The sequence below is a fragment of the Macaca thibetana genome, chromosome 13 (assembly GCF_024542745.1).
Source record: "Macaca thibetana thibetana isolate TM-01 chromosome 13, ASM2454274v1, whole genome shotgun sequence".
In the NCBI taxonomy this organism is placed as follows: Eukaryota; Metazoa; Chordata; class Mammalia; order Primates; family Cercopithecidae; genus Macaca; species Macaca thibetana.
In genome coordinates, this window is record NC_065590.1 from 64,362,898 (window position 1) to 64,386,188 (window position 23,291).

Genomic DNA, 23,291 nt, shown 5'->3' on the forward strand with positions numbered 1-23,291 from the left:
ATCTCACTCTGTCACCCAGGCTGGAGTGCAGTGGTGCGATCACAGCTCACTGCAGCCTTGACCCTCCTGGCTCAAGTGGTTCTCCCACCTCAGCCTTCTGAGTAGCTGGGACTACAGGCATGCGCCACCACACCCTGCTAATTTTTTTTAGTTTTTCTTTTTTGTAGAGATGGGGGTTTCGCCATGTTGCCCAGGCTGTCTTTTTACATAACTTTAAAACACTAGCATCTGTTGAGTTTTTTTCCAATAACAGAAGTCATCTAACTATAGAAAACCCAGAAATACACAAAACCCCCCACCCAGAACTAACCACTGTTAATACCTAAAGACTGTGAGCAGCCTGGGGAGGGGCAGGTAGTTGTACCAAGAGCTCAGCAGTGTCGGTGGGGGGTCTGGCCTTGTGCCCCCTGCCCTCCCCTGTCATGCACAGGTGCCATGTTCAAAGACTCCAGAGGGCCCCCTGAGCCTGCTGTGGGCGTCTAGGGATGCTGGAGGCCTCAGAGGCACCAGTGGGCAGAGACAAGAACGTGGAACCTGCAGCGGGCACAGTTCAGTTTCCTGGGACTTCCGTGAGAAGTCAATGAGGGCATGCACATGAGAGTGACAGATCTGGACAGAACGGGTCCCTGTGTGGACTCAAAGCTTCCTCTAGAAAAGAACACTTGAGCCCTGTCTCCCGCAGCCCCAGCCCAGTGGCTCACTGCCTTCCTACACTCCACTGGGAGCAGAGAAAGACCTGCCTTGGCTGAAAAGGCTACTGGCCCTGAGAGACATCGGGACCTTCACCCACCTCTTCACCCCTAAGGGCTTTCCTCTCCCGCAAGCAAAGAAAAAACACCATCAGCCTCCTCCAAACACAAATGGTCCAGGACAGGTGCGGGCAGAGGCTCCGCGCGGCTCGTTCCTGGCCTGTAGCAATGCACTGCTCCGTGCAGGACCTGAGAAGAGGACACAGAATGTTCCAGGGAGGCCCCAGGTCAGAACACAGGTAGCCATGAGGAGAACAGTGTACTCTCGTACACAGGGCAAGCCTAATCTAGAGAGAAAGTCAGGAAAATTAGATCTGTTTTTGTGAACACTTGCTCTGTCCCAAGGAATCCCCTGGAAGTTTTTACATAAATGATATCATTTTATCCTCACAACTCTCCAAGAAGGTGGTAGAGCCTGATTTTACAGATCAGGCTCAGAGAGGTTTGGAAGTAGGGCAACTCTGTTTCTAACCCAGGCCTGTTTGCATATGAAGCTTAGGCTGGGCCTCACCACCCTGCTTCTCCCAGGGATGTCTGTCCTCAGCCTCGACCAAATGGGAGCCCAGGACAGCCAAGAGAGGCCAGGGGCCACTGTGTCTAAGACACAGAGGCCAGGCTACACATGGCAGACTGCTGACCCCAGCCAGTTAGCAGTGATGGGGTCAGGCGCTGGAGCCTAGAACCACCGCCTCCCTTGGCCCTGCTATCCCGGGTAATCAGGAGCCTGAAGCCCTCATCTCCACCCACAGGACCAGCCCGTGGGTTCATGAGAATACTTCACCATGGGACAGCTGGACTTGTACCTTGTATGGAGCTAGCGCCAGCCTCCCACTCCCCATTCCACAGTCAATGCTAATGGGGGCAGGGAGAGGGGTGGACAAGGAGCCATGGGGAGGCACAGAGAGGGGAAATCAAGATTGATCTGTTTGCGGGAGATGCCCCCAGGTCCCCATGCCATGGCAGTAGAAATTTGGCAGGGGCATCCCCTATGGGGCTTACTTCACCATGTACCCAGACTTGGAACCATCACAGACTTCGGAACCATCAGGAATCTGGGAGCAACTGAAAGCTGAACTGCAGTGGGCTTTCAGACACACAGCAGGCGGGCAGAGCACAAGTAAGACTGGTTCCCTCCAGGCCACCAGCAGGGTGGTGGAGGTCTTCACTGACTCCCTGCCCACCTCTCCCGGGACAATGTCCTGTTGGCTCCACGGTCCCTGAAGCCAGAGCTGGTGTGGGCAGGGAGGCAGCCACCAGCCTCTATATGTAGTGGAGGAGGGGGCGTTCAGGGAGGGCTGTATGATCCTGAGAGCCACAGAACACAGAGCTGCAAATACTCTCCCGCACCTCACCCGACTGGACTTTCCTCCCACTTCAGGGTGTCTCTGGGCTTCCATCTTGCCCCTGCTGAGCCCTGCTTCTTCCTCTACCAGCAGCACAACCCCCAGGCTGGGCTCAGAGACCTCGTGTGGTCACTCAGTGCCCCGAGGGGGAGGGAAGGAGGGAGGGCTGCAGGGTTCCCCTTGGCCTACAAACAGGAACACAGGGTGTTTCTCAGTGGCTGTGAGAATACTGATGAAACCCCCCGGATGTTGTGTCACCGTGGTGGCCGGCTGATAGTGCCAATCATCCCACTTTGTCCTGGCCACTCCTGCAGGGGTAGAAGACTCCAGAACCTTCTCTCAGGTCCTTGGCTCAAGCAGCCCATGGAACTTCATAACCTGAGTTCTCCCTCTCCCTCTCCCTCCTCCTCTGTCCTCCCTCCCTCCTTCCCTCCCTCACCCTCCTCCGCTCCCTCTGCCTTTACCACCGTGGGGGGGTCCTCTGGAGGGCCCTGCCACCCCACCTCTTCCTCGCTGGTGTCTGCTTTCCTGGCACCGATCCTGGCCCTGGAGTTTATCCTGGGCCTGGTGGGGAACAGCTTGGCCTTCTTCATCTTCTGTGTCCACACGCGGCCCTGGACCTCCAACACGGTGTTCCTGGTCAGCCTGGTGGCCGCTGACTTCCTCCTGATCAGCAACCTGCCCCTCCGCGTGGACTACTACCTCCTCCATGAGACCTGGCGCTTTGGGGCTCCTGCCTGCAAAATCAACCTTTTCATGCTGTCCACCAACCGCACGGCCAGCGTCGTCTTCCTCACAGCCATCGCGCTCAACCGCTACCTGAAGGTGGTGCAGCCCCACCACGCGCTGAGCCGTGCTTCCGTGGGGGCAGCTGCCCGGGTGGCCGGGGGACTCTGGGTGGGCATCCTGCTCCTTAACGGGCACCTGCTCCTGGGCACCTTCTCCGGCCCCTCCTGCCTCAGCTACAGGGTGGGCACGAAGCCCTCGGCCTCACTCCGCTGGCACCAGGCGCTGTACCTGCTGGAGTTCTTCCTGCCACTGGCACTCATCCTCTTCGCCATCGTGAGCATTGGGCTCACCATCCGGAGTCGTGGCCTGGGCGGGCAGGCAGGTCCGCAGAGGGCCATGCGCGTGCTGGCCGTGGTGGTGGCCGTCTACACCATCTGCTTCTTGCCCAGCATCATCTTTGGCATGGCTTCCATGGTGGCCTTCTGGCTGTCTGCCTGCCGCTCCCTGGACGTCTGCACACAGCTCTTCCACGGCTCCCTGGCCTTCACCTACCTCAACAGCGTCCTGGACCCTGTGCTCTACTGCTTCTCTAGCCCCAACTTCCTCCACCAGAGCCGGGCCTTGCTGGGCCTCACGAGGGGCCGGCAGGGCCCAGTGAGTGACGAGAGCTCCTACCAACCCTCCAGGCAGTGGCGCCACCGGGAGGCCTCTAGGAAGGCGGAGGCCATAGGGAAGCTGGAAGTGCAGGCCGAGGTCTCTCTGGAAAAGGAAGGCTCCTCCCAGGGCTGAGGGCCAGCTGCAGGACTGCAGTGCTGTGGGGGTAAGGGCTGCCGCACTCTGGCCTGGAGGGACAAGGCCAGCACACGGTGCCTCAAGCAACTGGACAAGGGATGGCAGCAGGCCAGGGTCCAGGCCAAAGCACTGGCAGGACTCAGGTGGGTGACAGGCAGAGAAACCCGCCTGGGCCTCTCAGTGTGTCCAGGATGGCATTCCCAGAATGCAGGGGAGAGCAGGATGCCAGGTGGAGGAGACAGGCAGGGCGCTGTGGGCATGCCAGCTCAGACAGGGGCCTGTGCAGCTGCAGGGGCCAGAGGCCAATCACTGTCACAGCAGAGTCGCCTTAGAAATTGGACAGCTGCATGTTCTGTGCTCTCCAGTTTGTCCCTTCCAATATGAATAAACTTCCCTTCTAAATATATTTATTTGCAAGACCAAATACATGTCTTTAATTCTAACCTGGGACTGTCAGTAGGCGTCAAAGTGAGTGCCCCAAGGCGAAGGGAAACTTGGGAGAGAGTGGGGAAGCCATCCCGCAGCCCCGTCCCAGGGGGCTCTGTCCTTCCCAGAACTTCTGGGACGCCCTGGCATGCCCTGAAAAGCAGAACTGCTTTCCTGGGTGAGGGCCTCAGGCCACCAGGGCTCCAGGCCCTCAGGTACAGTTTGATGCTGAGGACCTAACATCCCTCCCCAGTTCCCTTAATCCACTTAGCCCAACCCTCTCATATCATGGACAGGATGCACCCCAGCTACTAAAGTCGTCAGGAATAGAAGTGAAAGCCCTGGAGTGTTGCACACAGACCAGGAGGGTGGTGTCAAGGGTCCGTGTGGATGCTGGGGAGGGAACCAGAGAAAAAGTATCAGGCAGAGGGAGGCGGGCCTGGGAAGGATGGGCAGGTGAGTACCGGACCCCACCTCCACCGTGTATCTCCAGCCCACTCCCCTGTTCTGAAAATCTACCTGCTGCACTCAGAAACCTACCGAGGTACTGGGGTGCCACCTGGGCCCCCTCCAGGGTTGCTCTTCTGTCTCTCGGCTCCCCATGGGGCCCCTCTTGCCCCCTCAACTCCTATTGCTCCCTTTTACTCCCTGGAGCCACGCCTAGGGGCTTCTCCACGCCCTCCGTGAGCCGCCTCAGCCTGAGTCAGGTCTTTTAAGAAAGGCCCGCACACTCCTGGAGGAGTGGGGACTGAGCGGTTCCTTCAGGCAGATCCCCACCTGGGGTGCCAACACTTGCTGCCAGCTCAACACCAGGCACCTTTCCTCTGGTACCATCTCTGCCTCCGAATGTGCCCACCTGGGCTCAGGGCAGCTCCATGGGCCATTTCCTCAATCTCCTCTTCCCTGGACCCTTCTCCTACCAACTCCTCCCTCAAGTCCTCCCACCTCCCCCAGCACCTGCACTCACTTCTTCATGACCTGATGGAAGGGAAATGGGCAGATACTCCCATGGTTCACAGGCATGTCTGTAGTCCTGTCTTTTCCCATCAAGGGAGGGAGCAGAGGCCGCCCTTGAGGAGTTTCTGGGTAGATGCTGGTCACAGGGTTCAGGCCCGCACTCCTAACCTGCCCTGGATTCTCCTTGCCACCCATCTTGACCCTGAGGACTGCTCCTCTGCTGATGTTGGGGCACGCCACCCTTCCCTGCCTCTCCATCCTTTGCAAGGCCTTCTGTAAAGGGGGCTGGGTGCTCCCTCATGAAGCAGGCTTCAGGCTGCCCCCATATGGAGGTAGGACTGACTCCCTGGTCCTAACCATGGCCGCAGCCCACTGTACCCTTCTCTGGACTTAGTTCTCCATCTGTGAATAGGAATAGTGATCCTGGCCCTTGCCCAGCTCCAGGGGCTGGGGATGGGAGTAACTATATGCCCAGAGCACTTGGTGAGGAAGGCAGTTATGTGGAGCAGGGAGGGCAGAAGGAAGAGGAGTGGGAAGAGAAAGAAAACTGTGTTTAAGTGCAGGGTTTCCTAGAGATGTAGTAGTACCTGTGGTGGTATAACGGGAGCTGGGTACAGGCTGAGACCCCATTTCCTACATTTGGGTTCTAAATGGCATTTTGGTCTCAGGGACAGGCTGCACTATCCAGTGTGAATTTTGGGCAGCGTCTTCCACCTTTGTTTCTGTTCTTTCTCCTAACATAAACTGCCAAGCTAACAGAGGATCAGATGGCATGCATTACATTCCTCCAGGGACTCCTGAGCAGGGGGGCAAGCAGGCAGGGCTAGGTGATGGGCAAGCAGGCAGGGCTGGGTCACAGGCCAGCAGTCACTAACTTGCCAGTGTTTACTGGGCACCTGCTATGGACCAGACACTAAGCTACAAAAGCAGACAATTGTACTCTCACCTTGAGCCTCCCAGGCTAAGCCGGGGAGAGATGGACCTGCAAATGGAACCAGTGCAATGCAACCCAGGGAAGGTCAGGGTCTTTTAGGTGGTGATGCACCCTGAGAGCAGAGGCTTGAAGAGCTGACTCTGCCTGGGCTGTCAGGTAAGTGATGCACATAAGCTGGATCTTAGAGGATGAGGAAGGAGAGAAGAGAAAGGCGTCCCTGGTACTGGAAGAGCATGGCCAGGGCATGCAGCTGTGAGAAGACTCAGTGTGCAGGGGCGTGGGGAGGAGATCACTGAGGCAAGAGAGGAGGAGGCCTACCACAGAGCTAGAGGACAGGCAGGAAAGGGAGAGGACCAGACCCAGAAGGGCCCTGGTGCCAAGCCCGGGAGTCTGGGTTGATCCTGCAGACAGTATGGCAGGAGAGGGGTGTTAAGTGGAAGATGATGATTGGTTTGCATTTTCTTCAGTTACTCTTGGCAATAACATGAGAGTAGGGGACGTGGGAGATGACGTATGTAGGAAATGTCTGTATTCCAAGCAAAGGCCTGAAGAAAGGCAGCAGCAGAGACCACAGAGGGTCCGGATGGGGAGGCTATGTGGGTGACACACTGAGAATGCAGGTGGTGGAGCAGGTTTGGAGGTAAAACAAGTTGTAGGGGCTTGGAAGACACCCAGGCAAACATGTACAGTAGCACCCTTCGGACTGGAGATAGGAGCAAGGATCTTCCACTCACCAGGGCTCTGGGAAAGAATGTGGTCATCTGTTGAGAATGAAGAGAATCAAGAACCATCCTTTAAAAAATCCCTGCAAGTAAGGGAAGCATGTAGGAAAACCCAGTGAAATGCTCAGAAAACAAACAAACACACAAAAAACCTTTAAGCAGGAAAAAAAACAGGACTGCAGAAGAAAAGAAGTCAAGGCAATCTTCACCCAAGTAAAGAGATTGCCCACTAAAAAGAACAGAATCAAGCCATCTTTTATGAAGGTAAAAGCCAAACATAAAATACCCAGACAGTCTGCAAAGTGCCTCCTGCAAGAACAGAGCATCATGCAGGAACAGAGCATTTTCAAAAGTGTTTCCTAATTACATATTGAAGAGAGTTGATCTGAAAACCAGTGTCCATGTCTGACACTGTCTGGTCAATTAACACTGGATGGACAACCTGGATTAACAATGCACTGTCTGGGTCCGTTTTTTAAAAGCTTTTCAAAAAGTGATAGGTTGTCATTGTATGAAATTTAATCATATGCAAAACATGTTCTCTATCATTTATGGATTCATACATATGCATTAATGGTATAAAATCATGTATGGGATGATAAACACTAAATTAAAGAGAGTACTTACTTCTGAGATGGAGGAAAATGGGAAGGGGCACACAGGTGACTTACTACTAGATCTGAAATTGTCTTTGTAAAAACTGAAAAACGATGATGAGTGACATCTGCATGTTACTTAGCATTGCTTTGGGTAGAGAATAAAGGGATCAGTGTTAACGAAGGAAGAAAATTCATATGGCTACAACAGTTTCAAATGCTCAAGAAAGCTCAAAGAGGATGACTTAAGAATAGCACTGGATTTAACAATTAGAAGGTCGTTAAATGTGACTTTATTGAGAGCAATTTCAGTGAGTGGATGGGGGTGGGGGCAGAATGGAAGCCATAAAGTGCTATAATGGGTTGAGGAATTAATGAGATTTGAAGTAATGGAGACAACTCTTCCCCTTTCAACAAATGTGCCAGTAAAAGGAGGGAAGATAATAGCTTTAGATGAAACTAAGCAGAGGACAGATGTTTTGGTGGTTTGACTGTTCTGTTATTTGGTGGATTGGATGAAGAGATTTTAAATACAGGAGGAGAAGGGAGAAAAGAAAAATATTGGGGAGGAGGGGAATGATGTTGGGGACTGGTATGTACCAGGCCTTCTTCTAAGCATTTTACACATATTAATTTTTTTAGTCCTGATGAAGGAGATTGCATTATTATCCAATTTTACAGATGGAAACACTGAGGCACAAAGAGGTTGAATAATTTGCCCAAGGTCATCCAGCTAGTAAGTGGCAGTCTGGCCTGAGTCAGGACACTATTGCAAGGCCTAAGGGGGCGGAAGGATGAATCCAGCTCATGGGTGGCAGGAGGGTCTGTCCCCAGAAGATAGAAGGCTGCCTCCTTGAGCTGGAGCAATGGCACTATTTCAGTAGGTCTTGGGACAGAGGGAATAAAGCTGAAGGGATTCTTAGAAGCTGTAGCTCTCAGGGGGATAAGAGCTTAAAAAGTGGCAAAGGATTGGAAGAGTTGGTTCTGGAAAGAAGAAAACAAGCTCCCAAAGAACATAGAAAAGGGTCACTAAGCAAGTGGATCAAAGGGGCCTGGTGAGTTGAGCACCCTGATGAGTTAAGCTGTGAGGTGGTGAATAGGTGGTGTGGTTCCTCCAGCAACCTCTACACCCAGGAGCAGAATCAGAAGAAACCGAGGGTAAAACTTATCCAAGGAGGGGCAGAAGAAACCTCCTAGGAAGGCTGATGGTAAAAACCCAGTCCTGGTATGGAGCTTAAGGTCAGCCCCCTTGGGAGGTATGGCATGCAACACTCCAAGCTACAGAGGAGCTTCCAGAAAAAGGGAGGTGATATTTGATTTTGCATTAAAAGCCTTAATTAAACAACCAAACAAACAAACAAACACTAAGAAGGCCAGGCGCAGTGGCTCATGCCTGTAATCCCAGCACTTTGGGAGGCCAAGGAGGGCAAATCACCTGAGGTCAGGAGTTCGAGACCAGCCTGGCCAACATGGTGAAACCCCCATCTCCACTAAAAATACAAAAATTAGCCGGGCATGGTGGCGTGCGCCTATAGCCCCAGTTACTTGGGAGGCTGAGACACGAGAATCGCTTAAACCCAGAAGGTGGAGGTTGCAGTGAGTTGAGATCACACCACTGCACTCCAGTCTGGGAGACAGAGCAAGACCATGTCTGAAAAAAAGAAAAAGAAAAAAATAAGCTTAGTGTCTCCTTTTAAGAAAATACTTCAGAAAGCCCAGTAAACAAGAGTCACAAATATATGTACTTCACAAACACAGGCTGGAGGGGTCCCAAGGGAGCCAAGCTTCACCCCCCACCCCCATAATGACCTTGGCACAGCAGCTGAGACAGTCTACACAGCCAGCCAGCCAAAAAGCAAACCCTCTGCTGGGGCACAGCGGCCTTCCTCAGCGCACCACCCGAACACCCCAGCACCCAGCCGCACAACCCAGCACTGGCCACAGCAGGGCACGAGTCACACTGCAGGGTAGTTCACAAGAAAAAGGCTGCCTATTGCACCTCATACCTCCAGGCCTGGGGGCACAGGATCAAAGGCCTCCTACTGGGATGACCTGGCCTCCTGAAACTTCCATGTCCCTAGGATGTGGCTTATGAGACAGCAGAAGAAGATGCAGACCCTGGGGAAAGGCCTCTGAGAGTCTCAGTGCAGCCGGGGCACAGCAGACCAACTGGCCTGGCCTGTTACCTCCCGGGGGCCCTCGGAGCTCAAGGTTCTGAAACAAGGACCACCTGATGCTGGGCCTAGGGGTACACACACACAGTCTTACACCTGAGTCACCATCCTAGTAAAGAACAGCGTAAAACCAGGCAAAATTTCCAGGAATTTATTGGAAACACAATACAAATTAGTTAGTAGATGGCATCTTCTTACAGACAGACAGTCCACACTGCGATATCATGCTCAGAACAAATTATCCTGGGGAAACACTCATGAGCATGGGTGTGTGCTCTGGGTTAGCTTCCGTGGCAGGGAAAATCAGAGACACGGTGCAGAGGAACAGGAGGGGTGGACAGAAAACTGGGACATGGCCTTCCTGGGGGGAATGGTGAGGAGGGGCTGCTAACTGGGTAAATTCCCCCAAAGGAAAACAGGGACAACAGTAAAGAATAAAGGCTTCCCCCTCCCTCCCCAAAACCGTTTCCTCCATGGCAGAGTAAAACAGAATCTCCAAACGCCCACGGGGCAGCTCCTCCGCCTCCCCTCGCCAGGGACTTAGGACAGCAGTGGGGCACGAACACCAGGCTCAGACATGACACCGAGTGCACCGAGGCCACGCACAGCCCCACCTGCTTGCCCTCAGCCCACTGTTCTGCTCTGCTCTGAGTGGCAGGGGACTGACCTGGTGGGTTGCCTGTCCCAGGCTCCCAGGGCAGCTGCTTCCAACTGGGCTTCACTACTGTGAGGCACTTGCAGGACTCTGGAGGCCAAGAGGAGGGGAGAGGCCGGGGCCCCCTCTCTCCGCCTGGGGAAATGTTTCTGACAAGAACCATGGCTTCTCAAGGCTCCAGCTCCCACCAGACAGGTCCGCGGTATGGCAGGTCCCCCAGTGGCCTTGGCCCCAGGCTCTGGTGACGCGTCCTCCCATGGCGCCCAGCCAGTTTCAGGATGGGGGCAGCTTGCTGTTGCTGTTCCCACCTCTGGGTTGCCCCTCACTCCCCTGTTTTGCCTCTCAGCTTTTCTTGTTTTGTGTTAAACCCCCATTTGAAATCCATTTTCCTGGGTGGGCCCTGAGCGATGGAAACTGGGCTGTGCACAAGGGGAATTGTGAAGGGCAGGCTGAAACCTTCCGACAACACCCTCCAGCAGGCCCTCCTCTCTTGTGCACCTTTAAGAAGTGAAGGGTGGGCAGGCGATGACTGAGCCAGAGGGGGAGATGCCCTGCAGAGCCTGTGTCCTCACCCCAGGGGCATGTCTGCTGGGGACTGAGCAGACAGTCTCTGCACGTCCACCCATGTGCTCACTGAACCACAGTGACATGCCACTGACACACAGCAGCGACACCGTGGCCCCAGAAAGGGAGGGGGTGGTTGGGAAACCCTCTCAGCACCAAATGCTGAGCAAAGGCATGGACTAGAGGCGCCTCGGCATCCTTCCTCCACTGCCCGGGGGAGTCTGTCAGAACGAGGGGGCAGTTTCCAGAGACAAAGGGAGAGCTTGAAGTCTCAGTCAATATAACCCTCCTAGGATGATGGGACTGCAGAACCATGAACTTTACTTACAAGAGGAAGGAAAAGCCTGCTTGGCACATGTAGCTCGAACAAGCTGTGCTCTTCCCAAAGCCAAATTTCAACTGGGTAGACAGGAGGGGCCTCCCTTCTCCTGCTTCAGACCTGGCTGACTCCTGTCTCCAAATCTCTTGGGCCTGGGTGAGAGGGCCTCTCCCAAAAGGCAGAGAAAATGAAGCTGACAGCTGAGTCATGGGTAGCTAATTGTTTCCAGAATCTGCAGTCATCACTTAACAGGGGTTCAGAAAGAAAGTGAAAGGGTGAGGGAAGCATTTCCCTTTCTGGGTCCAAGTACAACAATAAATCCAGAGCAGGGCACAGACAGACAACTTTCCTGTGTCTTTTTCTTTAGGGAAGAAACATCCCACATGATGCGCACTTGGAGAGCAAAGACCTCCTCCCAGGTCTCTGGTGAAGGGACCCGTCAGTGGGAACCCTGAGAACACCTGCCTGCCACCTCCACCCATCTCACCAAACGCTTCTGACACAGGGCCCACCCTCGGGGCCCCAAGCCAAGACCCAGTACAGCTCCAAGAGTGGGTGGTGGTAGAAACATCCCATGATCGCCCTTGCAGAAGCCTGAGATGAGAACCAACTCCTCCTCAGAAAAGAAGCTGAGATGTCTGCAAAACCGCCCTCCACCTGAAACACCACGCTCTCTCTGCCAAGCGGAGCCCAGCCTCCGAGGACACAGACATCTAGAGCATCATTACCCTTACTGTGTTACCTTGTTCTTCCCAGGGAGTCAATTCAATTGTAGCCACTGTGTCTTGCAACAACTTGGCTATGTGGGCCTCTCATACCTGCTATCCAGCTGTCTCCCAGTCACCCCAGAGATGGCTGGGAGGTCAGACTCCAGTTGTCTTTCATAGGACTGTGACCCTGTGCCCCATGGCCTATGCCTGCAAACAGAGGGCAGGGGAGTTGCCAGCCTCACATCTGCCCAGGGAGCTCATCGGGCGCTGCGCTGTTCCTATCCTTGCAGTTGCCAGCACAGAGCAGCTGAGTGGCCAACTGTGATGCCACCGAGGGCTGGTGCTGAGGGCAGGTGGGAAACGCCAAGAGCTCAAGCCAGAGGAGCAGACAGGTCCCTGGGGCCTAGGGCACATGTGCTCACAGGATTTGGGCTGGAGGGGTGGGGTCATGGGGTTGGCCATACAGACTCATACCCACAAACACAGTTCTCTCACTCCACGCCCCTGGGCCAAACAGAGTCTGTCTGCTTAAAATGAAACTAGGTCATTTGTGGCCTGCTGAAGGACCCACCTGGCAGCAGTTCTTCATCAGCTGGTGTGGCTGCAAGGGAACAGGGCAGTAAGCAAACGGCTCGTCACAGTGATACACACGCTTGGCACTTTTAACACCTGCTCTTGCTGGAGCTGTCTGGGACCAAGCAGAGCCGGGCAGAACACCAGCTTCTCTCCAACTACAAAACACAGATGATGAGTTTACAGGCTTATCTTTTGTCAGAACCTCAGGCAACTCTGTTCCTTGGAGGAGTAGGAGGGAGGGTCACATATAGGAATGCTGGGGGCAAACAGCAGATTCCCCCATTTCAAAAAAAAAAAAAGTATGAAGCCTATGGAGAAAAAGCTGAGTGACGGTAACAGCAAGGACAGGGAAATGCCATGAACCTCATAAACACTGGCACATTTCTTAAGAAAAATCCACTCAGAAAGATGCCATGGCCCTCTTGTACATATTTAGTAACTATACAGCATAAGACCGAGCTGAGCGGACACATGCAGGGTGACAGCGGCTCTGAGCTCGCAGCAGCCCCACTGCCAAGTGACCGCTGTTGCTGGGAGGGGTGCAGGGCGCTGCAGAAGGGAGGAGGTGGAGGGGTTCCCTCAGCCCCTCACTTCTCAGCAGGTCTCGCTCTGTAACAGCGAGGTCTCTGACAAGAAAGCGAAGTGCTGCTGATCCACACGTGGAGACACAGGATTTGGAACGTGCACTCCCACAGTTCCTTCCCCGCCCCATTGCGTCTCCATGGATGCACGCAGAGGTCTCCCACTGAAATGTACTGGGAGTGGGGCTGCCTCCTTCCCAGGCACGACTGTGAACATCAGCAGGACAGTGCAGCAAGTCTTGGATTGTAGAATGAATCAGGGAAAGCTCAGTCTGACACACAGCACGTGAGTTCTAGAAAAGGGAAGAAACAGGGTGAAGGTTAAACAAGTCCTGATGGTGGAGGCAAGATGAAAGGGAGGATGGACTCAGCCCTCCCAACATCACAACCTTCAGGGAAAGGAGGTTCAGCAGTAGGTCAAAGAAAATCTCATGACTAGGCCAGGTGTGGTGGCTCACACCCATAATCCCAGCACTTTGGGAGGCCGAGGCCGGTGGATGGCTTGAGGCCAGAAGTTCAAGACAGTCTGGACAACATAGCAACACTCTGTCTCTACAAAAATAAAAATAAAAAATTAGCTGGGTGTGGTGGTGCATGCCAGCTACTCAGGAGGTCAGCTACTGACCAGTAGTCCCAGCTACTCCAGAGGCTGAGGTGGGAGGAATGCTTGAGCTCACAAAGCCAAGGCTGCAGTGAGCTGTGATCGCACCACTGCACTCCAGCCCAGGTGACAGAGCAAGACCCTGTCTGGAAAAAAAAAAAAAAAAAAGGCTCACAACGTAGTTTAACGCTGGATCAAAGGGAAAGTTTAATTAAAGCCAATAAAATATATAATTGATACTGAAGGATGGAAAGATCTTAAAAGCTGGGTTTTGAATAGGCGGGTTTAGTGGTCACTGGAAAGGTGCTACAGTACACCAGGCAAGAGAAGAGACTCATGGAACTTCCCTGACGGATACTAAGGAATGGGGAACAGAGTTGGCTGGGAGGAGGCACGATCTCATCTGAGCTCATCATAATTAATCATAATGATGTGGGCACCCAGAGGCTATGAACACATTTCTTGTAGGAGGGGAGTGAACCTCACTCTCCCACAGTGTCAGGAACTATTCCTATGCCCCTCACTCCCACCCCCTCCACTTCCCCGAAAACCTTCAACTCTGACCATCTGGAGACTACAGTAGAAACAAGTAAATGAAAAAGCAGAAGTGGCCTGCAAACCACATCACCACCGTGTTGTATTACTCAGAAAGTTGTGAAAGCTTTTACTTAGTTATTAGGAAAGTGGCTAGGAGGGGTTGTTTGCTGAGAAGAGGTAAGATGCTCAGATATTCTCTGCCCCAGGCACACCACCCTGCAGCCAGGAAATGACCCAGCAATGCTCACCGTCACAGCCTCAGGGCATGCCGAGGAAGGGCTGCAGGATGGAGCAGAGCTGTGCTTTCACTTCATGAGCTTTTCTAGGATAGGGAAGATATACGTACCCAACTTGGTATTTGATATGAGCTCAGCAAATATGTGTTAAATAAAGGCCCAGATAAATTCAGTTTAGGAATCAGGCTAACCTTGCTTTATTGAACACACTGTAGGTTATGTAACTGTCTTATTTAACCTTCAGCAGAATCTTGGGAGTGTCAGAGACGTTAAGAACTTGCTCAAGGTCATAGTAAGTAAGCTGAGGAGTCAAGGTTTGACTTTATATCTTAATATGGGTCAAGTTTTTCCTACTACACCAAGCTGCTCATTCTCCATCCAGCCTAGTGTTCTGCTAACAGCCCAGTAAGAGCATCCTGACCTCCTCAGTGTCTAAATGGAAGGTTATGTATGTGTCAGCGTCTCCTAGGAGCTACTCTCTCTTTTTGTATTTAGTGGAGCAGGAGCTCTGTCATTCATCTGTCTAAACCCTTATGGAATTAAATCACCTATCAAAAGAGCTGCTTTTAATAGTTTCCCAAGTTTCTAGCCCGCCATGGAAAATTGTGCTTTTATTTGTGCCAATCTTGCCTGCTGCAGTTTCAGAGACAACCCTCTTCTCCTAGCGTCTCAGGTTCTGGTGCCCAGGCTCCAATCTGCCTTCTCCACCCTGGCTGTGTTTTCAGTTGAGACAGGCCACCTCTCTGTATTCTAGGCTGAAGAATCCCAGTACTCACCACCTGCCCTTATAAGGTTATCACTTCACTCTCCTCTGCTCAGAGCTTCCCCAGATCCTCTGCATTTCCTTGAAGCAGGAACAAGAGCCAGATACAGAGACTCAGCACAGTAGCACAGGCAGAGAGCCCCAGGAAAGGTCTGTATCAATTCTCAGTCTCCTTCCTAGACCATGATGTAGCCCAAATCATTTCTCTTTTTGTTTATTTATTCTCAAATGTGTTAACCTATATTTGCCACTGTGGTATGTACTCACCCTGACTGACAGGCACTTATTTGGTTTTTTGGGGTTTTTTTTTTTGCAAAATTTTCCCTAATGGTTTGACTACTCAGAAGTACTTGAAGTCCATGGACTTGGAGATTCTGCACTTGAATCAACCAGTCCAATGAAAACAGCCTAGCCAGCTAGTTGCTGCCTTCTGAGTTAGTTTCCTTCCCTTCTGAAAATCAGAGAAGAAACCATCATCAGAATTTTAGAGGCTAGAAAGCAGATAAATGAGTGAAAACAGACTATGCACTCAAGACAGACAGACTTGAAGTTTCAGTGTGGAAGGCTGAGGACCCAATTTGTCCAGAGAACCCCAAAGGGCTCATGAAATGATACCGGGTACCTCTGGAAGTGGGGGAGGGGACTGAAGCAAGGAAGAGGAGTTAAAGGCTCTTTGAGAAGCAGCTGGATCGCAAGAAGCTCTCCCGACTCCACACCACCAGGCAACTGGCTATGTCCCACCAGTAGGGACATTTATTCTCTGAAGAGGGCAAAAACAAGTTTCAGGCCTAGGGGGCACTAGGTACCATGCACAGCTAAGGACAAGGCTACAACTCTAACATAGAGAGATCAAGTGAACCTATATCCACTGAATGGTGAGCCTCCAGCCTTCTTCCCATGAAGCTCTCAGAATGCAGGTGACAAACCTTTATCCTCTGGGGAACAGATAGGAAGAAACTCCTCTGGGGAATCTGACAAGCCCATGATAAAATACGTAAAGAAACTGACATTTATGGTCCAAACACCAGGCCAACCTGATCACCCTACAGTGAACTGCACTACAGGTTCTGCCAAGAACAGGCACAGAGGTTTCACTCTGATTTTTAGTCTCCTACTTTTAAACATTATTTGACAACAAAGGTCACCAGGGGAAAAGAAAAAAAAAAAAAAAAAACCCTCTAACACAAGTGTTGGAGACCAAATAACAAATAATCAACAGAAGAATACAAATTGGAAGAAACAGAGAGAAGAAATAGAGAAGAAAACTTAAAAAACAAAAAACACAGCCGGGCGCGGTGGCTCACGCCTGTAATCCCAGCACTTTGGGAGGCCAAGGCAGGCAGACCACGAGGTCAAGAAATCAAGACCAGCCTGGCCAACATAGTGAAACCTCATCTCTACTAAAAATACAAAAATTAGCTAGGTGTGGTGGCACGTGCCTGTAATCCCAGCTACTCAGGAGGCTGAGGCCGGGGAATCACTTGAACCCAGGAGGCGGAGGTTGCAGTGAGCCAAGATTGTGCCACTGCACTCCAGCCTGGTGACAGAGTGAGACTCTATCTCAAAATTAATAAATAAATAAATAAAATAAAAATAAGCCACTATCATTAATATCCTCAGAGAAGAAAAGATCTGTGAAAGATATGTGTCTATGAAACATAAATAGTATGTTATTTTTTCTTAACTGAGAGAAACAGGAGGGGGAAGCACATAGAAGGATTGAGGAGTTCTGCTTCCTATCATGGTAGGCTAATTTGCCTAATCCTCCAGCCAGTAACAGTGTTAAACTCTGGACAAAATATAAGGAACAACTGTTTGAGGCCAGGTGTGGTGACTCATGCCTGTAATCCCAGCACTTTGGGAGGTTGAGGTGGGAGGATCACTTGAGGTCAGGAGTTCAAGACCAGCCTGGCTAACACGACGAAACCCCGTCTCTACTAAAAGTACAAAAATCAGCCAGGCATGGTGATGGCCACCCAAAATTCTAGCTACTTGGGAGGCTGAGGCAGGAGAATTGTTTGAACCCAGGAGGCGGAGGTTGCAGTGAGCCGAGATCATGCCACTGCACTCCAGCACGGGTGACAGCGCGAGACTCTGTCTCAAAAATACAATACAATAAATTTTTAAAAAAAGAACAACTGTTTGAAAGTACTAGAGAGCAACCAAAATCAGGTAAAAATTGGAGGGGCTCTGAACCTAGAAAAAAGTGAGACAAGGTAAGAAAAAGTGAGACAAGGTGAAAGCCACTCTTAAGTGTCTTTGCCTGTGAGCATGTTCGTGCAGTACGAGATGAATATATTTCAGGCAGAAAGCTACAGTCTACTGGGCTGAGGAACCAGAAGTCAGAGTTTCAAGCAGCCAATACAGCTGGAAACCGAGGGAAGAGATCTTACAGAGGAAGGAGACACAGAAGGGGGAGCCCTCAAATCTACATACAAACTCCCCTCACATTACTTGCTTATTTCTGAACTATGCAAGTGCAGGGTGAGATTCCCAGGAGTCCAATGGAAAACATCAGCTGGAAGGCTCAAAGAGCCGAGCAGTGACTTCAGGAGCTGTCCAGTGCTGTGAAGACAGAATTTGGAGTTCAAATTCTGTGAAGTTAAAGGGGCCTGGTAAACAACTTGGTCGTTCCACTGAAATTCCATGGGAATAAGGACAAAATTGAAATAGGTGAGGCTTAATAAAGCTTTAAACCAAACCTCCAATGTAAGTCCTTTCTACAACAAAATTTACCACTCTGCAAAGGAAAATAACAGAATCCTGAGTCTTTATAACTCATCATTCACACTGACCCAGTATGCATTTAAAAATGATTGGACATAGCCAAGTGCAGTGGCTCATGCCTGTAATCCCAGCACTTTGGGAGGCCGAGGTGGGTGGATTACCTGAGGTCAAGAGTTCGAGACCAGCCTGGCCAACATGGTGAGACCCCCATCTCTACTAAAAACACAAAATTAGCCGGGCATGGTGGCACATGCCTGTAATCCCAGCTACTCAGGAGGCAAGGCTGGAAAATCGCTTGAACCTCGGAGGCAGAGGCTGCAGTGAGCTGAGATTGCGCTATTGCACTCCAGCCTGGGCAACAAGAACGAAACTCTGTCTCAATTAAAAAAAAAAACAGATTAGACATGAGAAACAAGAAAATGCAACCCATAATCAAAAGAAAAAACAGTCCCTAGATTAATGGATAATTCAGATGTTAGAATTCGTAGCTATGGACTTAAAATATTTACTATAAATATGCTAAAGAATCTATAGAAAAAGACAGGCATAACAGGTGACAAGGTAGGGAATTTTAGAAGTATAAAATAACTAAATGGAAATCTGAAAACTGAAAAATACAAAATCTAAAATGAAAAATGTGTTGGATGGGACTAATAGCAGCTTTGATACTGTAGAAGAAGTAATCAGTCAACTTGATGACAGAACTCTAAAAATCATCCAAAATGACAGAGTACACACTGTATGACTGCATTTATATATAATTCTAGAAAACAGGCCAGGCACGGTGGCTCACGCCTGTAATCCCAGCACTTTGGGAGACCAAGGCAGGTAGATCACGAGGTCAGGAGATGGAGACCATCCTGGTCAATACGGTGAAACCTTGTCTCTACTAAAATACAAAAAAAAAAAAAAAAAATTAACTGGGTGTGGTGGCACATGCCTGTAGTTCCAGATGCTTGAGAGGCCGAGGCTGGGGAATTGCTTGAACCTGGGAGGCAGAGTTTGCAGTGAGCTGAGATCGCGCCACTTCACTCCAGCCTGGCGACAGAGGGAAACTCCGTCTCAACAAAACAAAACCTAATTCTAGAAAATGTAAATGAACCTATAGTGGCAAAAAACACATCAGTGGTCACCTGGGGGTGAGGTGGGGGAGATGGGGAGGGCAGGTGGGAGAATTATAATGGGGTGCAAGAAAACTGTTGAGGGTGATGATTAAGTTTATTATTTTGATTGTGGTGATGGTTTCCTGCTGTATACGTTTCAAAACTTATTGTTTATTTTAATAATATACAGTTTACCAAATGACAATGATATCTTAATAAAGCTATTAAAATGGTAATGAAAAATGGCTTTGTAGGTAGGATATAAACAAGCTCTGTGGGAGTTACATAATAACTGGTTACATGTTGGTCAAAGAGAGAGATTCTGTTTTCTGAGGCCTGCTCTTGAGGCTTTAAGTGCCCCAACAGTGTAACAAGCACTATGGGAGTTATCAGTCAGGAATTTCCCTTGTGCTTGTTAGACTGTTGGGGCCCCTCAGAGCTTCAAGAGCAGGCCTCAGAAAGCAGAATCTCTCTCCCTGACCTCCTCCTGCCCCCCTTTCATCTGCTCCTTTTTCTCCCCAAGGCAGACCTTAGAAACCAAAAACATATGCTAGTCTTCCACACCCCCACCCCCGTGCCTTTCTGTCTTGGAGCTCTGACCTACATTGTCTTATGTTGGCCAAAAGACCCTCATTTCAGAAGGGATCCTGCCCCCCAGAGGAAGGAATGCTATACAGAGAGGTCAAGAAGAATTTGAATAGAAGGCCAGGTGCAGTGGCTCATGCCTGTAATCCCAGCCCTTTGGGAGGCTGACGCAGGCAGATCACCTGAGGTCAGGAGTTTCAGACCAGCCTGGCCAACACGGTGAGATCCCGTCTCTACTAAAAATACAAAAATTAGCTGGGCATGATGGCACACACCTGTGGTCCTAGCTACACGGGAGGCTGACAGGAGAATCGCTTGAACCCGGGAGACAGAGGTTGCAGTCACCTGAGATCATGCCACTGCACTCCAGCCTAGGTGAGAGAGTGAGACTCCATCTCAAAAAAAAAAAAGAAGAACCTGAACAGACAAGACTTGCTGCGTGTCCCCCCTCAGTCCATTTGTATTAGATCATACCATTTTTGTCCAATCGCATTTCTACATGGTTGTTAATCGTGTCTACCCAATGAAGGCCCAAGTGGGCAGAGTTTGGAGAGCTGCTGGAGAGCTGAATGTGTGGAGATTCTGGGAGGGTGGTGTGCCTGGAGAGGGCATGGAAGGTGCATACCTCTTCTCACATGCCTTGCCCTATGCATCTCTGCATCTGTATTTGTCATAATATCCTTCATAATAGATGGGTAAACATATTTCTCCTGTTCTAGGATCTACTCTAGCACATTAATTGAACCCAAGGAGGGGGTTGTAGAATTCCTGATCTGTAGCCAGCCGGTCAGAATCACAGGAAAAACAGCCTGGGGCTTGTGACCGGCACTGGAAGTCAGGTGGCAGTCTTATGGAACTGGGGGAGCCCTCAGTCTATAGGTTCTGACACTCTCCAGGTAGACAGTGTCAGAATTGAATTGGAGGACACCTAGCTTATGTCTGCTGCAAAACTGATTGCTTGCTTGGTGTGTGGGGGAAAATCCCCACACATTTGGTCACAGAAGTCTTCTGTGTCAATTGTTGTTCAGTGAGAGGACAGAAAATAAGCAACTGCTCTGAGTGTTTTTCCCCTTAATAGGATTTTTAAAATCTGTGCTCTAACAACATCTGCTGGCTTTAGAGATGCTGTAAGAATCATTCTATTTCAAGTTTAATAAAACCAGAAAAAAGTTTGTTAAAAAACCTAAAAGCCACAGAAAAATAGAGAAAACTGGTGTCACCATATTAAAATCAGACAAAGATTTCAAGACAAGGAGTATTAACAGAGATAAAGAGGACCATTTCAAAAGGACATAAAAATCCTAAATATAAATATACCCAATAACAGAATTTTTCAATACCTGAAGCAGAAGTTGACAAACTAAAGGGATAAACAGATACATCTGGTTGGCATATAAAGTTAAGAAAGTCTCAGCTGGGTGCAGTGGCTCACGTCTGTAATCCCAGTACTTTGGGAGGCCAAGGCAGGAGAATGGCTTAAGTCTGGGAAATCGAGACCAGCTTGGGCAACACAGCGAGATCCCCTACCCCCATCTCTGTAAAAATAAATTTTAAAAACTATTTTTAAAAAAGGTTGAGAAAGTCTCCTAGAAAGTAGAATAAAAAGAGAGAGATGATAGGCTAGAGAGAAACAATAAGAAAATCAGAGGGCCAGTCCAGGAGGTCCAAAAAATATCCTACCCTTTTCTTCCTGCTGAATGTTCAGTACCAGATGACTTAAATGTGGTCAGCCCTATTTTCCCAAACACTTCCTCTTGGTCTTGCTCACTGGCTGTCCTAGAGGGGCTCACTCAGTTAAGCTGGAATCAGTACATTACAGAAAGGGTCTTCTTAGGTCTCTTCTTTGGGAATCTCCATCTAACAAAGTTACCTTCAAGTCTGCACCTTGGTTTCACATTAATCACTTTTCATACTCATTTATATGTCATCACTTTTCATATTCACTTATATGTAAATAGTTGCTGATAAAAATAAATATCTGGCTGATAGAGGAAAAATGCATAGATTATAACTCAGATGTTTTCTGAGCTTAAAGAGTGCTCAGTCATTTGAAAGGGAAAAGAGAAAACAGTGAAATAAAATAACAGTGAGCAGGGCTGAGAAGCTTTAAATGAACCCAGTGGAGGTTTCCAAATCAACTAGACTGTGACAAATTCTTCCATTTCCATTGCCCTGGGGGCTCTGCAGATTCACAAGGCTTCTCCTCACTTCTTCAAGAGGACCTGAACAGATTGCTCAGGGGGATGCCTAAATCAATCGGTTTCTGGGATTGTTCTTTACTTCCCTAGGGTGTCAAGAGACATTACCGTACTGATATCCCAATGGCTTTCTCAGACAGTTGTGCCCGATCTTTTGATGGATGAGTCAAACCTCTTCTAAGTCAAGTCCTCTTCTCAGATACCTAATCCCCTCCCTCTGCTGTCTCCTTCCCTTTCTTTTCGCAAACCTCTACTCCTCCTCCCAAAACATGTGAGACCTAGCTCTCAAGTCAGAGCTACACTTTCCTTCTCAGAGGTCACCTTCTATGGGTCACTGAGAATGGGGGAAGGGGAACAGAGGGTCAGGTTAGTTAGTTTACCTGCAGGTAAACAGAGACAATTATTGAGGAGGCAGTGAACCATGGACTGCTGTCACTCTTCTAGGACCTCCATACTGCTGAGAGGGTCTCAAGTCTAAGCCTCTTAGGGAGTCACACACTAGTGCTTCCCTCAGAGACATGATAGAAGTACTCTCTGGGAGAAGCTGTGATATTAGTAAACCCAGGAATGGTCCCAGGGGTGGCTAATTTGGCATCCTTCTAGAATATTCTAAAACACCAAGTTGTTGACTACTTATGCCTAATGCAATTGGATCTGTCTTCCTCATGGCTTCAGAGGTGGAGAGATCGTCTGCTGCCCTCAGACAATGTTTCAGTAGTCCCAAAACCCTCTCAATACATAAGGTACTCCGCTATATTGCTTCCCATTCAGTAACCCTGGGGGCATAATCGTCCTTTATGAAATATTTTTTTGAATCTTAAAGGTTTTAAAAATATATTTAACCAGGTTATGACACTACCCTTTGAGACAAGGAGAGCAGAGATTAGTCTAGGGACACTTGAGTTCTTCCAGAGACAATGTTTTAAAAGATTTTTTAAAAACTGCAGTCTTTTGAAATGGCATGAGTTTTTGACAGAAGGCAGCCTGGGCCTAAGCATGCCTAAGAGTGCCATCAGCTGTCCCTGGCAGTCTATTTTTATTGGAATTTGTGAAGACAGCAGATGCATTCCCAGAGCTCACTCACTGGTACAATGGCTCTCACCACCACCCATTTCCCAGGGTTGGGATGCCAACAGTTAGAATTGTTGAATCACTGATTTCAGACTCAAGTCGTCAGAAGGACAATCTTCACACTCCAGATCATAATATTGTACTTACAGAGGCATCTACATTAGATACCCTCTTCATGGAAGTCTCAAAAATTGTATACTCAATGCAGAAAATAAATAAGAAATATAAACAGATCTACAGTGTACTCACGTGCCCTAGGGGAAATAAGCCAGAGGACAGCAAATTCAGAAGGGCTTTATTGTACAATTCATCACTTTCCTTGGCTCAGATGCCTTGACTCTGTCACACTGAAAACTCACCTCTCTTCTGAGCCTGTTGCTGACATGCTGAGTCCTGCTTCAGTACCCCTGGAAACAAAATCTATGTCATCTTGGAAAAAGGTTAAGAACACCTCCAACCGATGGTCTCTATCACTTCAGAAGAAGTCTTTCTCAAGGTCCCCATCTGATAAAGACTGAGATAGCAGGCAGTCGCCTTGTCCCTGTGCATTGGAATGGAAGATCTGCAGACTGAACAAAGCTCAAGTAGCTGTCACTGTGGGAAGAACCAAGGGCATCTTCTTAAGGGTCAGGAGAGGATGAGA

General features: G+C 49.7%; 3 protein-coding genes across 13 annotated transcripts in view; 2 read left to right on the plus strand and 1 right to left on the minus strand.

Moving 5' to 3' along the window:
- Window positions 1–23,291, plus strand: part of LOC126934205 (cytochrome c oxidase subunit 7A-related protein, mitochondrial) — a 723,522-nt gene that overhangs the window by 287,902 nt on the left and 412,329 nt on the right. The gene's annotated exons all lie outside the window — the stretch shown is intronic.
- OXER1 (oxoeicosanoid receptor 1) lies at window positions 85–4,037 on the plus strand. The gene has a single exon (XM_050754804.1). It carries the CDS (start codon window positions 2,339–2,341, stop codon window positions 3,608–3,610), a length of 1,272 nt encoding a protein of 423 aa, XP_050610761.1. The 5' UTR covers window positions 85–2,338; the 3' UTR covers window positions 3,611–4,037.
- The window catches only part of MTA3 (metastasis associated 1 family member 3), a 255,898-nt gene continuing 242,165 nt past the window's right edge, over window positions 9,559–23,291 (minus strand). For 6 of the 9 annotated variants that reach the window (XM_050754795.1, XM_050754789.1, XM_050754797.1 and 3 more), the window contains one exon: window positions 13,127–23,055. In XM_050754795.1, coding sequence (XP_050610752.1) covers window positions 22,991–23,055 — 65 coding nt within the window. In that variant the 3' untranslated portion in view covers window positions 13,127–22,990. The other 3 variants (XM_050754798.1, XM_050754792.1, XM_050754791.1) reach the window with 1 other exon arrangement.

Bases quoted from the DNA above. Each gene is read 5' to 3' on its own strand.
- OXER1 (XM_050754804.1), top strand. From the start codon at position 2,339: ATGTTGTGTCACCGTGGTGGCCGGCTGATAGTGCCAATCATCCCACTT.